At 42.6% G+C, this 17,099-nt stretch overlaps 1 protein-coding gene across 1 annotated transcript in view; it reads left to right on the top strand.

Moving 5' to 3' along the window:
• Positions 1 to 17,099, top strand: part of LOC117386638 (dachshund homolog 2-like) — an 88,785-nt gene that overhangs the window by 44,427 nt on the left and 27,259 nt on the right. The window contains exons 4-5 of the mRNA XM_055229003.1: positions 7,019 to 7,129; positions 16,461 to 16,661. Coding sequence (XP_055084978.1) covers positions 7,019 to 7,129; positions 16,461 to 16,661 — 312 coding nt within the window. The remainder of the gene's footprint in view (positions 1 to 7,018; positions 7,130 to 16,460; positions 16,662 to 17,099) is intronic.

The raw sequence follows: 17,099 nt of genomic DNA, 5'->3' as shown, positions 1-17,099 counted from the left end.
CCATGTGTGTCTTATATTAGTCTGTGTCTTTTTGGGATGTTTTTTTTACCTGTGAAAAATGAGTATCTAGGTTCAATATTAGCTTTAGCATCTGTTAGCATCAGATCTCCCCTCCCTCTCCATTATAGTTTGGGATTATTACACATCTTTAAAAATAATATTTACTATTATTATTATTATTATTATTATTATTATTATTATTATCATTATCATTATCATTATCATTATCATTATTATTATTATTATTATTATTTACATTTTCCCTCATTATTATTATTATTATTTTTACTATTATTATTATTATTATTATTATTTAAATTTTTTCCTAATTATTATTATTATTATTATTACTATTATTATTATTATTATTATTTAATTTTTTTCCTAATTATTATTATTATTATTATTATTACTATTATTATTATTATTATTATTACTATTATTATTATTATTATTATTATTTCCATTTTTTCCTCATTATTATTATTATTATTATTGTTGTTGTTAATTGTATGTTTCATTTCTGTTTTGTGTGTGTGTTTTGTGTGTGTGTTTTGTGTGTACTTTGTTGTTTTATCTGTGGTTGGAGTAATTTTATTAATTTTTTCATGTTATTTTATAAAAGTTACAGTATAAATCTTCCACTTCACTTTGCCTCATAAAAACTCCTTTAAACAGATACAGTATTAGCATTAGCATTAGCATTAGCATTAGCATACACAGAAGTTATTAGGGACAAACTTTGACCAGGTAAATAAAAGATAAACCTGCAGTATCCAAATATAAAGTACATAAAGTACATAAAGTACACAGGAGTATTCAAACCAGAGGATCAGGCTGGACAAACATTAGCCTCGTTAGCTCAATGTGTCGTTTGTTCAGTGACTGCTCCGTATGCAAAACTATTACAACTACTGCATGTACATGACCAGATATTTGAGTACTTCACAGGATGTAGTACTGTACTTTTATTAGACCTGTGTGTGCTGATCCCTCGTGTTTCCTCGTCTCACACAGACCTGGAGTTGTGTTTTGTTTCATTCATGTTTAACACAAACAAACAGATTTAGACACAGAAAACTCTCTGTTCCACCTTGTGATGTCATCGAGTGGTGATACAGGAAGTGCTCCATAAAGTCAGAAGTTTAACCAGATTTGTATTTTCTTTGTTGTTTCTTCTTTCTGCAATAACTGAAAAAATATGACTGGATTCATGTTTTAAAACACTAGTACTACTAGTACTACTATCAGTTCTACTTCTTCTAACTCCACACCTTCACTAGAATCATATGGATCATTTCAGTCCTTGATTTTCTGTCTTTTCCATCGTTCCCGTCTTTTTCTCCTCTTTTATTAGCTACTTTCTTCCTTATTTCTTTTTTATTAACCCCCCTTCCTCTCTCTCTCTCTCTCTCTCCTTTTCTCTCATTATCTCCTTTCCTCTTTCTCCCTCTGTCTCCTTCCATCCCGCTCTCTCTCTGCTCTCCCTCTTTCTTCATCTCTCTCCCTTTCTCTGTCTTTCTCCCTTTCTTTCTTTCTCTCTCTCTATCCATTTCTCCCTCTTTCTCTCTGTCCCTCTCTCTTTTACTCTCTCTCTCCCTTTCCTTCTCTCTCTTTTTCTCCATTTTTCCCCTCTGTCTCTTTCTCCCTGTGTCTCTCTCCTTCTCTCTCCCTCTGTTTCTCTCCCTTTCCCTCTGTCTCTTTCTCTCTTTCTTTCTTTCTTTCTTTCTCTCTATCTCTCTATCTCTCTGCATCTTTCTTTTTCTCTCTTTCTCTCTCTCTCTCTCTCTCTCTTCACTTAAATCATTTGGATCATTTCAGACGTGGAGTTTCCAGTCGACTGAACTAAAGGTAAAAGTCTCTGTTCACCTGATGACATCACAAGGTGGAACAGAGCGTTTTGATCTTTGTAGATGTGACAGACTCATAATAAAGTGACTCACACATGTGAGTGAAACAAACACAACTCCAGTGTGTGTGTTTGTGTGTTTGTGACGCACAAACATCATAAAGTGACTTAAAGCTCAAGAGTCAGTTTTGTGTCATACAGGAGCTTTAAAGTTGCACTATGTCACTTTTCTGGTGTAGACGGCGCCTCCTGCTTCTCTCCATGGAGCTGTTATTCGTTACCGTGTTTATCTCCATGGAAACAAATCAGGAAGTTTAATGCCATACTGTGGAACATTCCAAGCAAATTACTCAGACTGTGGAGGAGCCTGTTTAGAAAAGAGTCAGAGTCATTCACTAATCATTTATTTTTCAATCAAACAGCCTCATATTATGTAAACGTTTTTTTGAAAAAAAAAAAAAAAATTATATATATATATATATATATATATATATATATATATATATATATATATATATATATATATATATAATTTTGTATGTATAAATGTATTCTATATTATTATACATTAAATTAGACAAAAAACAAACCTAAACTCAGCCTCCCCTCATTTAAATACTTCATTCAATTAATTTATTTTTTATATATATATATTTTTCACTCAACCTCATCATATCAAGTTTTTAAAGATTTTTGTATTTATATATTTTTTATTTTCTTTATGTATAAATGTGTTCTATATAATTATACACAAAATTACACAGAAAAAACGAAACTCATCCTCTCAGAACGTAAACACAGTCCAGTTCTCTCCTCTCTCTTTCTTTCATCCTCCCTCTCTCCTCTCTCTCTCCTCTCTCTCCTCTCTCTCCTCCCTCTCTCTCTCCTTTCATCCCTCTCTCTCTCATCTTCTTCCTTCTCTCTCTCTCTCTCCTCTCTCTCTCCTCTCTCCTCCATCTCTCTCCCTCTCTCTCCTCCCTCTCTCTCCTTTCATCCCTCTCTCTCTCTCATCCTCTTCCTTCTCCCTCTCTCTCCTCTCTCTCCTCCCGCGTCTGTCAATCATCCATCAGCGGCGCGCGGTCTCCATTAGCGACGGGAGGCGGGCTGCGGCGTTACCATGGGTTACGCATCGATCGGAGCCGTTTGATTGGTCAGATGGACGGCGACAGGGATCGATCGTCTTTAGCTGCAGCGAGGCGGAGCGGGCGATCGAGAGAACACGCTGTATTTAGAAACACACACATGTACACACCGATACACACAGACGCACACAGATACACAAAATACTCAGGTGTCGTGCTAACTGTGCGCACTGCTCTGTCTGCAGCTGTTTAATCTGAGCTTTTTGAAACTGTAGTTTTCTAATGCAGACGTCAGGGGGTCAGGGGTCGTGTTTCTTTTATGACGTGGTTTTAGACGAATGTTGTGATTTAAAAAGTGTAAATTATACAAAATGAGCCACAGAGATGAGAACCATAAAGACACAAGCTCAACAGGACAGATTTAACTCTGAGCATAAAGACGTGATTTATCTGAGCTACACCGGGCGATTTGGGCTTTAACATTAGCATTAGCGTTAGCATTCTGAATCAACACGACAGGCACAAGCTAGCATTAGCATTAGCGTTAGCATTAGCCAACAGTTTTCCAGTGAGTCACTTTCACCTTTTGTGTAAAATCAAACCTTTTTTTGAATTTTTTTTTAATTTTCACATATTTCAAAATTTTAGGCAGTGTGTGTTAATGTGAGCTCTGTGTGTGTGCGTGTGTGTGTCCGTGTGTGTGTGTGTGTCCATGTGTGTATGTTCTTGTGTAGTATTTAGTTGTTTAGTTGTACTCTGGTCTCAGTCCTGTTCCTTGATTGTGTGTGTTTGTGTTCATGTGTGTGTGTGTGTTCTTGTGTGTATGTTCATATGTTGGTGTGTGTGTGTGTGTGTGTGTGTGTGTGTGTGTGTGTTCGTGCCTATGTGTGTATGTGTGTGTTCAGTTGTAGTATTTAGTTGTTGTGTTGTACTCTGGTCTCACTCTGGTCTCAGTCTGGTCTCAGTCCTGTTCCTTGTTCATGTGTGTTCCTGTGTGTGTGTTCGTGCCTGTGTCTTTGTGTGTTCATGTGTGTTCTTGTGTGTTCATGTCTGTGTGTGTTCCTGTGTGTGTTTGTGTGCGTTCAGTGTAGTATTTAGTTGTTGTGTTGCTCTCTGGTCTCAGTCCTGTTCCTTTTGGCCTGGTTTACTTCAGTCTCTGTGGACATGAACAATACGTCTGCTGCTCTCGCCCCAGGCCTGGATCAGACCTCCTTCACTCACTCTCTCTTTCTCTTTCTCTCTCTCTCACTCTCTCCCTCTCTCCCTCTTTCTCTCTGTCCTTTTCTCTCTCTTTGTTTCTTTATCTCTTCCATCATAAACAAACCTCTCTGTAACACTTAGTCCTCGTCTTTCAGGATCACTCGGTTCAAACACAAAGTCAAAGAGTGTGTGTGTGTGTGTTTGTGTGTGACTGTGTGCGCGCCTGTGTGTGTGTTTGTGCGTCCGTGTGTGTGCATATGTGCGTGACAGAGCGGAGCGAGTCACCTGCGATGTTTACAGACTGTTTTCATAAATAAATTCAACACAGATTCTGTTCTAAATTAAATAAACACGGCTCCCTCGTCAAAAACACGTCTGAGGAGGCTTTGAGTCATCTAGAGATCTCTCCTGGGCCTTATTTGAATTCTGTACGAAGCTCCGCCCACAAGCCTACATAAATATACAAAAACATGACACAAAACTGTACACTATGACGTCACAAACCTGGTGTGATGTGCAGTAGTTTCATTAAAATGCAGCTGATTGTGTTGTGATGGTGCTCTGAAGGGGGTGGGGCTTAGCACAGAGAGCGTTCAGAGTGTATTATGGCGTTGCTGCGGTTCCTCCTCTTTAACCCTGAGCGTTGTGCGACACTGACACACTTCCTGCTCGTCTTGTTGGTGTGTTTGTGGTTGTGCGTCGCCCCCTGAGGCTGGAGGACTCAGACGTGACACCGGCCGCTTTGTGTCCCACTCCACTCACTGACCTGGAAGAGACTGGGCCCGAGGAGCGCCACTGCACAGAGCTTATATGGTCATTATGAAAGAGACAGGGCCTGAGATGGAAATGTGTCAGGAAGAACAGGACCGGGACAAAACCGGGACAAGACCGGGACAAGACCGGGACAAGACCGGGACAAGACCGGGACAAGACCGGGACAAGACTGGGACTAAAGCAGGACAAGACTGGGACAAGACCGGGACAAGACCGAGACAAGACTGGGACAAGACCTGGACTAAAGCGGGACAAGACCTGGACAAGACCGGGACAAGACTGGGACAAGACCTGGACTAAAGCGGGACAAGACCTGGACAAGACCGGGACAAGACTGGGACTAAAGAGGGACAAGACCAGGACAAGACCAGGACTAAAGCGGGACAAGACCGAGACAAGACCGGGACAAGACCGGGACAAGACCGAGACAAGACTGGGACAAGACCTGGACTAAAGCGGGACAAGACCTGGACAAGACCGGGACAAGACTGGGACTAAAGAGGGACAAGACCAGGACAAGACCAGGACTAAAGCGGGACAAGACCGAGACAAGACCGGGACAAGACCGGGACAAGACCGGGACAAGACTGGGACTAAAGCAGGACAAGACCGGGACTAAAGTGGGACAAGACCGGGACTAAAGTGGGACAAGACCGGGACTAAAGTGGGACAAGACTGGGACAAGACCGGGACAAGACTGGGACAAGACCGGGACTAAAGTGGGACAAGACTGGGACAAGACCAGGACAAGACTGGGACAAGACCAGGACAAGACTGGGACAAGACCGGGACAAGACTGGGACAAGACCGGGACAAGACCGGGACAAGACTGGGACTAAAGCAGGACAAGACCGGGACTAAAGTGGGACAAGACCGGGACTAAAGTGGGACAAGACTGGGACAAGACCGGGACAAGACTGGGACAAGACCGGGACTAAAGTGGGACAAGACTGGGACAAGACCAGGACAAGACTGGGACAAGACCAGGACAAGACTGGGACAAGACCGGGACTAAAGCAGGACAAGACCGGGACAAGACTGGGACAAGACCTGGACAAGACCGGGACTAAAGCAGGACAAGACCGGGACAAGACCGGGACAAGACCGGGACAAGACCGGGACAAGACTGGGACAAGACCTGGACAAGACCGGGACTAAAGCAGGACAAGACCGGGACAAGACCGGGACAAGACCGGGACAAGACCGGGACAAGACCGGGACAAGACCGGGACAAGACTGGGACTAAAGCAGGACAAGACCGGGACAAGACTGGGACAAGACCGGGACTAAAGCAGGACAAGACCGGGACAAGACTGGGACTAAAGCAGGACAAGACCGGGACAAGACCGGGACAAGACCGGGACAAGACCGGGACAAGACCGGGACAAGACCGGGACAAGACTGGGACTAAAGCAGGACTAAACCGGGTCTAAACCAGGACTAAAATAACAAGCTAAACAAGAACTGATGAAAACAAAAATTCCAAGTACAAATACTTCATCTACTTCAGTGAGATCATAAAAAAGACTAAACCGTGGACTGAGGCCTGTGAGCGTGCACGTGTCTCTGTGAGCGTGCACGTGGGCCTATGAGCGCGCACCTGTCTCTGTGAGCGTGCACGTGTCTCTGTGAGCGTGCACGTGTGAGGTACTGCACACGCTCAGTGCAGGAGTCGGTCCTGGTCACGGTCCAGGGCCCAGAGGAATGTCCATTACACACTGACCACACTCTACAAAGAAAACAAGATGGACGCCGCCGCCGCCGCCACGCCAGGAATTTAATATAAGACTGAAGGACTGATGGACGAGAAGAAACGACCCACATCTGAACCCACGACCCGACCCGTGTCACCGAGGGGCCGACCGGGGACCGACGTGACCAGGAATCTGTTTGAACGTTATGAAAATGCGAGATAGGGTCAAACGCAAACGTCAAAAAAACTGTTACAAAAAACTCGACTTTAAATCAGATTTTTGTCCGTTTTGTTTAATCCACTAAACAAATTTGAAACTTTTATTGGATCATTTTGTGTTTTCCGTTGAGTCTCGTTCCTGGTTTCACTCTGGTTCTTCTTCTTCTTCTTCTTCTTCTTCTTCTTCTTCTTCTTCTTCAGGTCTCACCGCTGCAGCGATGGCCGAGCTCCAGAAGCTGCAGAAGATGAAGATGATGATGAGTTTACAGAACGGCAACGAGTCCGACAACGAGGACCTGCACTCCAACACGGGTGAGAGCGACACGTTTTTGATTTGATCTGGTGGAGAAAACCTGATGAGAGTATCATAGCAACCAAAGAGCCAATCAGGCACGAGCGTGAAAGAAGACGCCTGATTGGTCTGTTTTTAATGTTCAGATCTGGATTTACAGACACAAAAGTGAAATAAAAACCCCAGGATCATGTAGAGGGTTAATACGAACATTTAAGACCAAAATGAGTCTGAAGCAGCAGAGACAGAGAGAGGAGACAGATTAAAAAAAATTAAAAATAGATAAAAAAAACTCAAAATAAAATAAATAAATAAATTAAAAAAATTAATCAAACCACTCAAAATAACAAAAAAGAAACAACCAAATAAACCTCAAAATAACAAAAAAAGAATATAATAAAAATAACTAAAATAAAACCTAAAAAAAATAAAATAAAATAAAGATAAAAATAAATAAATAAATAAATAAAAAAAAAACAACCTCAAAATAACTAAAAAAAAAACAAACAAACCCCAGGATCATGTAGAGGGTTAATCTGAACATTTAAGACCAAAATGAGTCTGAAGCAGCAGAGACAGAGAGAGGGCAGTTTAAAAAAAACAAAACAAAATAATAACTTAAAAAACCCCAACAAAACCCTTAAAATAACTCAAAAAAATTAAAAAATTAACTCAGAATAACTCAGAAAAAAAACAAAAAAACCCAATATGACAAAACTTAAAATAAATTAACTCAAAATAACAAAAAAAAAACAACACAAACTCAAAATTATTCAAAAAAAGAGCTCAAAATAAAAAATAAAAAAATGGAAGAAAATAAACTAAAAAAATGTATAAATGACACCCCCCCCCCCCCCGCCCAAAAAAAAACAAAAACACACACACACAAAAAAAAACAAAAAACACACAGGGACACAGTTTTTACACAGAAAGTGAACTGAACAGGAAGTGCTCCATGATCACTTCCTGTTTGTAACGCGGCAGCTCTGTCCACTTGTATAAACAGACTATGCTTTTTTCACACATTGGGCTGATCTTTTTATTATCACAACCTCCTGCTCCTGTTTTTAATGTTTTAAATCACGTGTCAAACGCAAGGTCCACGGGCCAAATGTGGCACGTCACCTCATTTTATGTGGCCGCGACTAAGTCAATAATCAGGTCTGACTGTCTTAAAATATCAGTTTATGAGGAGATACAGTTACACGGACATTTTTTTCATATCTTGTGTAATATTTTGTAACTTGAATAAATAATAAATATAGAAACGGTTAATTAAAGAAGATTAAAAAGTAGCGTAGTAGTAGAGTCCATTTTGTGTCATGTAGGACTTTTACCGTCTCCTAAACTCCATTGTTTTGTCTTTAAACCTGAATCATCGTCTGCGTTAGCCTCGGCGTTTCTCAATCCTTTTCACCTCTAGAGTTTTTTTTTTGTTGTGTGTTATTTTTTTCTTTTTTTCCCGCTCAAATGTTTGCGTTCCTCGTGCTTTTCTGTTTGGTCACATCTCCAAGAACATGTCCGGTCCTGAGTTCACTGTTGACTGTTTTAATATTTAACTTGAGTGCGGTCCATCGCGGCGGCGGCGGCGGCAGAGCCTGGTCAATAAGTCACGCACACACACACACACGGAACACACACATGACACACACACACACACGGGACACGGCTGCCACTAATTAACCGCTCTGCTCAATGAGAAAATGCCTCCTCTTTGCAACGGATCAAAGCGCGAGCCGGTCCAGCGATCCGTCAGCAAGAAAACGCCAAAAACGAGTTAATATCTAACGTAAAATCATGTAAAACTCGACAAAACGTAAACTAAATATTAGCTTAAAGCGCTCGCGTCACATCTGTGTTTTATGTTTCCTCGTCACAAACAGACCTGGAGTTGTGTTTTGTCACATGTTTAACGCACAAACAAACCTGCAGATTTAACGTGTTTTTCTCTCAAACTGAAAACACTCCGTTCCACCTTGTGATGTCATCATGTGGCGATACAGGAAGTGCTTTTTCCGTGTTTTTAAACTCCACTCCGCCTTCATTTCTAGAATCATTTGGATCATTTCAGCTCCAAAATTGTCAATCTACCGCTGAACTAAAGCTAAAAGGAGATGTTAATTTGAAAACTACCACTTGATGACATCACGAGGTGGACCTGTTCGTCGTATTGATCCAACATTTTCCGCTAATGCTAAAAAAAGAATCGCGTTTATCGTCTTAGAAAACGTGAAAAACAGACGTAGTTCATTTTAAACAGTTTTGCCGTGGCTCCCAGACACCAGAGCGGAGTTTTGCCGTTGCGATGAAGCTAACAACTAGCATGCGAACACACACTTCCTGATTATCGAAAATGATCGCTTTATAATAGACACAGACGGCACACCGCGGACTTATTTTGACCTGATGGGGCAACACATATTTTGCATGGGGAGAAAATCAAGTATAAGCTCTTTAACAACAGCTAGCATGCTAACACACACTTCCTCATTATCGAAAAATAAGAGCTGTTTATTCAATATGTCTGTACTTTGTGGGGCAACACATATTTTGCTAAAAAAAAAAAACCTGGGGAAACAAATCAAGTATAAGCTCTATAGCAGCTAGCATGCTAACTGCGTACTTCCTGATTTTCAGTAATTAAAGAGCTGTATAGTTAGACACTACACAGCGGACTTACTTACTTTGACCTCCAGAGCTGCTTCTATGATATATCTCCTCAAAAACACAGGGGGAAAAAATCAAGTATGAGCTCTTTAACAACAGCTAGCATGCTAACCGTGCACTTACTGATTCTCGTTTTTTTTTTTTTTTTAAAGTGCTTTATAATTAGAATTTTGACCTCCAGAGCTGCTTCTTTGACATATCTGCTCAAAAACACGGGGAAAAAAATCAAGTATGAGCTCTTTAACAACAGCTAGCATGCTAACCGTGCACTTCCTGATTCTTTGTGCTTCATAATTAGCTGCAGACAGTACACAGCAGACATATTTTGACCTCCAGAGCTGCTTCTATGATATATCTCCTCAAAAACACAGTTAAAGAATCAAGTATAAGCTTTTTAACAACAGCTAGCATGCGAACTGTGCACTTCCTGATTCTTGTATTTTTTTAATTTTTTTTTTAAGTGCTTTATAATTAGAATTTTTACCTCCAGAGCTGCTTCTAAGACATATCTGCTCAAAAACACAGGGGAAAAAATCAAGTATGAGCTCTTTAACAACAGCTAGCATGCGAACCGTGCACTTCCTGATTTTTTATTTTTTTTTAAGTGCTTTATAATTAGAATTTTGACCTCCAGAGCTGCTGCTTTGACATATCTGTACTGGGACGAGACACATTTTGCTCAAAAACATGGAAACACAGATGTCGTAAATATTTAAACATTTAATTCTACGATTCGACGGCGTAAATATTTTGAACGTAATTATTTCTAAACTAATCGTAGATCGACAGCGCCTTGGTGGAGGTCGGCGCACCTCCGTCCCCTCCTCTTTTAGCTTCATAACGTCCCGTACGTCTCCGTCCCGTACGTCTCCGACCCGCGTCCTCCCCGTTTCCTCCATAGGCGTTTTTCAAAATGGCCGCCGTCTTCCCGTGGTCGTAGGTGACACAGACAAAGGCGTCCACTCTCTCCACTCTGAGCCCACTCACTCCGCTCTGTTTGCTCTTTTCAATTATTAACACGCCGCAAAACAAAAAGCTCACAAACAAGAAAAGAATAGGACAGAAAAGTGCGCTCCAGTGTGTGTGTTTTTGTACAGCTGACCTGGCAACGCACAAACGACGCCACTATTGACTCGCACATGTTTTATTTAACACTTTTATTTATTCCCGGCCTTGTCTTCTCGGATTGTTTTATTTTATTATATTTTTTTGGGGTCGGTTCAATAGTTGTAAGAGCTGAATCTGCCCAGGACACTGTGTTCTAGTCTGTTAATCAGGACGGTTAGCATGCTAGTTGCTGTTAGCTTTAGCGCGATGTGTAAAGTGCTGATAAACTCATCTCTGTGAGTAATGAGGATGGTCATAAAGTGAGTGAGGAGTGACTTTGTGCGACGGCAAACTGTTTAAAATGAATTATTTCTGTTGTTTTTCATGTTTTTAAGACGGTAAAAAATGTGAACAATTTGACTTTAATAATTTGAAAATAAAAAGATGATAAAATGTACAGTATGTAATCTTTTTTTTATTTATTTATTTTTATTTCTACTTTTTTCGTTTGTTATACACTTATGTTTTAGCCTTTTTTAATAATCAAGTGAAATAGTTAAAAAATAAATAAATTCTCAGTTGTTCTAATTTAAAGATTATTTTAATGCCATACTGTGCTGCTTTTCCTAAAGACCTGGAGTTGTGTTTTGTTTCATTCACAATTTGACGTTAATAATTAGAAAGTAAAAAGGTAATAAAAGGTACAATATGTAACCATTTATTTTTTTTATTTTTAATTTTAGAAAGTATGCAACCACTTTATTTTTATTTTTTATTTCGTGTTTTTTTTTTTTTTTTTTTTTTAAATGTTATACACTTGAATTTAGCCTTTTTTTATTGTCCACACAAAGCTCAAAATGCTCTGTTCATCCTTGTGGTGGTCGTTTTAAAGCAACAAACTGGTACTTTTTAGCCTCAAATGAACTGATTTACTCAACATTACACACAGACTAAACACACTGCATTAAACACAGTCTGAAGTACAGTCTGAAGTACAGTCTGAAGTACAGTTCGAAGTACAGTTTGAAGTACAGTTTAAAGTACAGTTTAAAGTACAGTTTAAAGTACAGTTTGAAGTACAGTTTGGAGTACAGTTCGAAGTACAGTCTGAAGTACAGTCTGAAGTACAGTCTGAAGCACAGTCTGAAGTACAGTTCGAAGTACAGTTTAAAGTACAGTTTAAAGTACAGTTTAAAGTACAGTTTAAAGTACAGTCTGAAGTACAGTCTGAAGTACAGTCTGAAGTACAGTCTGAAGTACAGTTTGAAGTACAGTTTGAAGTACAGTTTAAAGTACAGTTTAAAGTACAGTTTAAAGTACAGTTTGAAGTACAGTTTGAAGTACAGTTTGAAGTACAGTTTGGAGTACAGTTTGGAGTACAGTTTGGAGTACAGTCTGAAGTACAGTCTGAAGTACAGTTTGAAGTACAGTTTAAAGTACAGTTTAAAGTACAGTTTAAAGTACAGTTTAAAGTACAGTTTAAAGTACAGTTTAAAGTACAGTCTGAAGTACAGTATGAAGTACAATATGAAGTACAGTTTGAAGTACAGTTTGAAGTACAGTTTAAAGTACAGTTTAAAGTACAGTTTAAAGTACAGTTTAAAGTACAGTTTAAAGTACAGTCTGAAGTACAGTCTGAAGTACAGTCTGAAGTACAGTCTGAAGTACAGTCCGAAGTACAGTCTGAAGTACAGTCCGAAGTACAGTCTGAAGTACAGTCCGAAGTACAGTCCGAAGTACAGTTTGAAGTACAGTTTAAAGTACAGTCTGAAGTACAGTCTGAAGTACAGTTTAAAGTACAGTTTAAAGTACAGTCTGAAGCACAGTTTGAAGTACAGTCTGAAGTACAGTTTGAAGTACAGTTTAAAGTACAGTCTGAAGCACAGTCTGAAGTACAGTTTGAAGTACAGTCTGAAGTACAGTTTAAAGTACAGTTTAAAGTACAGTCTGAAGCACAGTTTGAAGCACAGTCTGAAGTACAGTTTAAAGTACAGTTTAAAGTACAGTCTGAAGCACAGTCTGAAGTACAGTTTGAAGTACAGTCTGAAGTACAGTTTGAAGTACAGTTTAAAGTACAGTTTGAAGTACAGTCTGAAGTACAGTCTGAAGTACCCTGCTGATGAAGTGTACTCCTCTGTGCAGACGCCATCTTACCAAACCTCTGTCCGTGTGATTACGTTACATCGCCTAGCAACCGTGACGACCACCGACTAATGAGCTAAACGTAAAATGTAACGCCAGAAAAATGGACGTCCAAATAATGACATTTTTACTTTTAATTCTTTATTATTTCATAGAAGAGTCGAGTCGTTTATTTCTGTTCAGATTGAATGAAGCAGAAATGAATCTTTTCCTTTGAACATCAACAGACAAATAAAACGTTAAAGGTGATTTTTTTTTTTTTTTTTTTTCAGTTGTAGTGAGTACGCTTTGTTCACGCCGATCTCCACAGAAACGCGGGGCTCATGGTGTCGGCCGTGTTCGTCGTGCGCGTGAAAGGGGACGGCGCCCTTCGAATTCGAACGCGGCCGACGAAGTGTGCGAATTTGTCGAATCGGGACACGGCCAACGAGACTAAAACAAAGAGCGCGTCCTGTGTCGCCGCTTGATGACATCACGGGGTGGAACGGCGCGTTTTGACTTCACGAGAAGACCCTAAATCTGCGGCATTTTGTTTGCGCGTTAAACATGTGCGAACGAAACAAAACACAACTTCAGTAACGTTAGACCAGACGAGCTTAACGCTGCGCTCTCACGTCTCCATGGAAACAAGCAGGTCGTCAACGCTCGGCCAGTAAAGTGACACGGTGTATCTTTAATCTCACACGTATTAGTCGTCGTGTAGGTGTCCGTCGACCCGGTTGTCGCGGTAACGTACCCGGGAACGAGGCGTGGGAACCGACCCCGGGGACAAAAGGCCGGAAAACGGATCCGCCTGAAAGTCGATCGGGATTTTTTTTTTTTTTTTTTTATATTTTTTTAATAGAAATCGTCGCAGTCGGACAGAGTTTGTGTTTGAAAATGGGTGGAGTGTGAAAGAGAAAAAGAAAGAGCGGTTTTAAGTGACACTGGATGAAAGAGCGAAGGAACGGCTCACCCTGATTCACCCGGGACGGACGCGCGGCGACGGGACGGCACATTTCAGACGCTCCATTTGAGTTTTCTTCAGCTGAAACTTAAAGCTGCACTGTGTAACTTTCCGGGGGTGACACACAGACCTGCCGTGATGATTCCTATATATTTTGTGTGTGGTTTTTTGGTGTAAAACTGTGTAGATTTGTGTTATTTTTGTCGTACTGCTGTGATACTTGAGCTGTAAAACGCTGAACGAGTGACTTCTGTGGCGAACGATTATGTAATTTTGTTATTTTTTTTGTTTCGGGTCAAAGAGGAAGAGCGAAAAGTTGCGCAAAATTGACGTTTTTTTCACTTTCTCGTATGTTCTAACACTGTTTCCTCGTCAAAAACACGTCTGAGGAGGTTTGAGAGTCATCCCTGCATGTTTGAGTCATCTAGAGATCTCTCCCGGGCGCTATTTGTATTCTGTACGAGGCTCCGCCCACAAGTCTACATCACCCACGCTCCCACACGACAATCCTCCATAAATATACAAAAACATGACACAAAACTGTTCACTACGACTTCACAAACCTGGTGTGATGTGCAGTAGTTTCATTAGTGCTCTGAAGGGGGAGGGGCTTAGCACAGAGAGCAAAGAGAGAGAGGAGAATCAGAGCGTCTTAAAAGGAAACACGGTGGAAGTGTAGAAGTAAAAACCTCCTCTTTAATGGAAAGGAGAGAGAGAGGGATGGAAAAGAGAGGAGAGGAGGAAGAGAAAGAAGAGCAGAGAAAAAGAAAGAGAGAGGAGAGAGAGGGAGAGTGATGGAAAAGAAAGAGGAGAGGAGGAAGAGAGAAAGAAGAGCAGAGAAAGAGAGGGTGGAAAGAGAGGAGAAAGAGGGAGGGTAATAAATGGAAAGAGAATGAGGAGAGGAAGAGGAGACAGAGAAAGAGAGAAGGATAAAGCAGAGAGAGAGAGGGAGGATAGACAGAGCAGGAGGCAGAGTGGTAGAGAGAGAGAGGATAGATAGAGCAGGAGGGAGGAGTGGGAGAGAGGATAGATAGAGCAGGAGGGAGGAGTGGCAGAGAGAGAGGATAGACAGAGCAGGAGGGAGGAGTGGTAGAGAGGATAGATAGAGCATGAGGGAGGAGTGGCAGAGAGAGAGGATAGATAGAGCATGAGGGAGGAGTGGTGGAGAGGACACCTGCCCGTCTGTTTACACGGCGCCCTCTGGAGCAAACGAGACACAGCTGCAACGTAATGAACACAGACACATGATAATGTGAAGGAACAGAAGAAGAGGAAGATGGATGAGGAGAGAGGGAGGAGAGGGGAGGGGGAGGAGAGGGGAGGAGAGGAGAAGGGGGAGGGGGGAGAGGAGAGGGAGGAGAGAGGGAGGAGAGGGGGGAGGGGGGAGAGGGAGGAGAGGGAAGGAGAGACAGAGAGGAGAGGGGAGGAGAGGGGGGAGGGGGAGAGGAGGAGAGACAGAGAGGAGAAAAGAGGAGAGGGGGAGGGGGAGAGAGGAGAGGGGAGGAGAGGGGGAGGGGGGAGAGACAGAGAGGAGAGGGGAGGAGAGGGGGAGAGACAGAGGGGGGAGGGGGAGGGGGGAGAGGATGAGGTACAGAGGGGAGAGGAGAGAGGGGAAGAGGGCAAGAGGAGGAGAGGGAGAGAGGAAAGGAGAAGGAGGGGGATGAGAGGAGTGAGAGAGGGGGAGAGGAAGAGAGAGACAGGAGAGGGGAGAGAGAGAGGGGGGAGAAGAGGAGGGAGGGAGAGAGGAGAGAATGACAGAGAGGGAGGAGAGGGAGGGAGGAGGAGAGAGGGAGAGGATGAAGTACAGAGAAGGAGGGGGGAGAGAAGAGGAGGGAGGGAGGAAAGAATGAGGTACAGAGGAGGAGAGAAGAGGGAGGAGAGGAGACAAGGGAGGTAGGGAGAGGAGAGGGAGAGAGGAAAGGAGGAGGGGGGGGATGAGAGGAGTGAGGGAGAGGGGGGGAGAGGAGGAGAGAGACAGGAGAGGGGAGAGAGGGGGAGAAGAGGAGGGAGAGAGGAGAGAATAAGAGAGAGGGAGGAGAGAAGGGGAGGAGGAGAGAGGGAGAGGATGAAGTACAGAGGAGGGAGGGAGTAGAGAATGAGGTACAGAGGAAGAGAGAAGAGGGAGGAGAGGGAGGGAGAGAGGAAGGAGAGGAGACGAGGGAGGTAGGGAGAGGAGAGGGGAGGAGTAGAGAGACAGAGGAAGGAAGGGAGGGGGGAGCAGAGGGAGAGAGAGGAGAGGAGAGAGAAAAGGGGGAGAGAGAACTTGTAGGGGAGAGGGGGGAGACATTTTAAAATGTTATATTCAGGACGTAGACTTGTGGGCGGAGCCTCGTACTGACTCTCACAGCTGACAGTGAAGAGAGTTTGAATAGAGGCCAGGAGAGATCTCTAGATGACTCAAACATTCAGACGTGTTTTTGATGAACATGAGACAAAGTGAAGTCCAAACACTCGTCTTCAAACACAAACATAAAAATCAAACTGAGGATTTTAAACCTCGTGACATTTTGACGTTTCTCTCTTTTATTGTTTCATCTGTGTTTGTGCAGGTGGGAGCGAGTGTTCCTGGGAGAAAGAGCGTCTGACCAGCCCCGGAGCCCCCTCCCTCAGCGGGACGCCGGGGGGAGGGGGGCCGGGGGCGGGGCCCGCGCAGGGAGGGGGCGGAGCTACGGCCACGGGAGGCGGGAGGGGGACGGCCCTCGCACCTGTCAATCAACAACACATACAACAGCAACAACTCCTCGCCAACAGTGAGTGACAGCAGACGCACAACATGTAACACACACACTGTGACGCACAACATGTAACACACACACACGCTCTGTGCCACCCTGTGATGTCATCAGGTGTTTCATGTGAACAGCGACGTTTTAACTTCAGTTCAGTCGAGATAAGAGAAAACTCCACAACTGAAAAGAGAGGGAGGAAGAGGGGACAGAGAGAGAGAAATGAGGGAAGAAGGAAGAGATGGAAGTAGTGACATACAGAGAAGGAAGGATGGAAGGAAGGAAGGAAGGAAGGGGTGACAGAGAGAGGTAAGAATGGGAATAGAGAAAAAGAGAAAAGATGCTGGAAAGAATGTGGGTGACAGAGAGAGAAAAAGTGAGAGGGGGTGCATTTCTACTGGGACTGAGCTCGCCTTTCCACAGACCTGACTTGGTGGTAGTTTCTAAGTGAACAGCTCCTTT

This window comes from Periophthalmus magnuspinnatus, chromosome 18, assembly GCF_009829125.3.
Source record: "Periophthalmus magnuspinnatus isolate fPerMag1 chromosome 18, fPerMag1.2.pri, whole genome shotgun sequence".
Taxonomy (NCBI): Eukaryota; Metazoa; Chordata; class Actinopteri; order Gobiiformes; family Gobiidae; genus Periophthalmus; species Periophthalmus magnuspinnatus.
The sequence above is the reverse complement of the archived record's forward strand: the minus strand, read 5'-3'. Positions and strand labels throughout refer to the sequence as shown.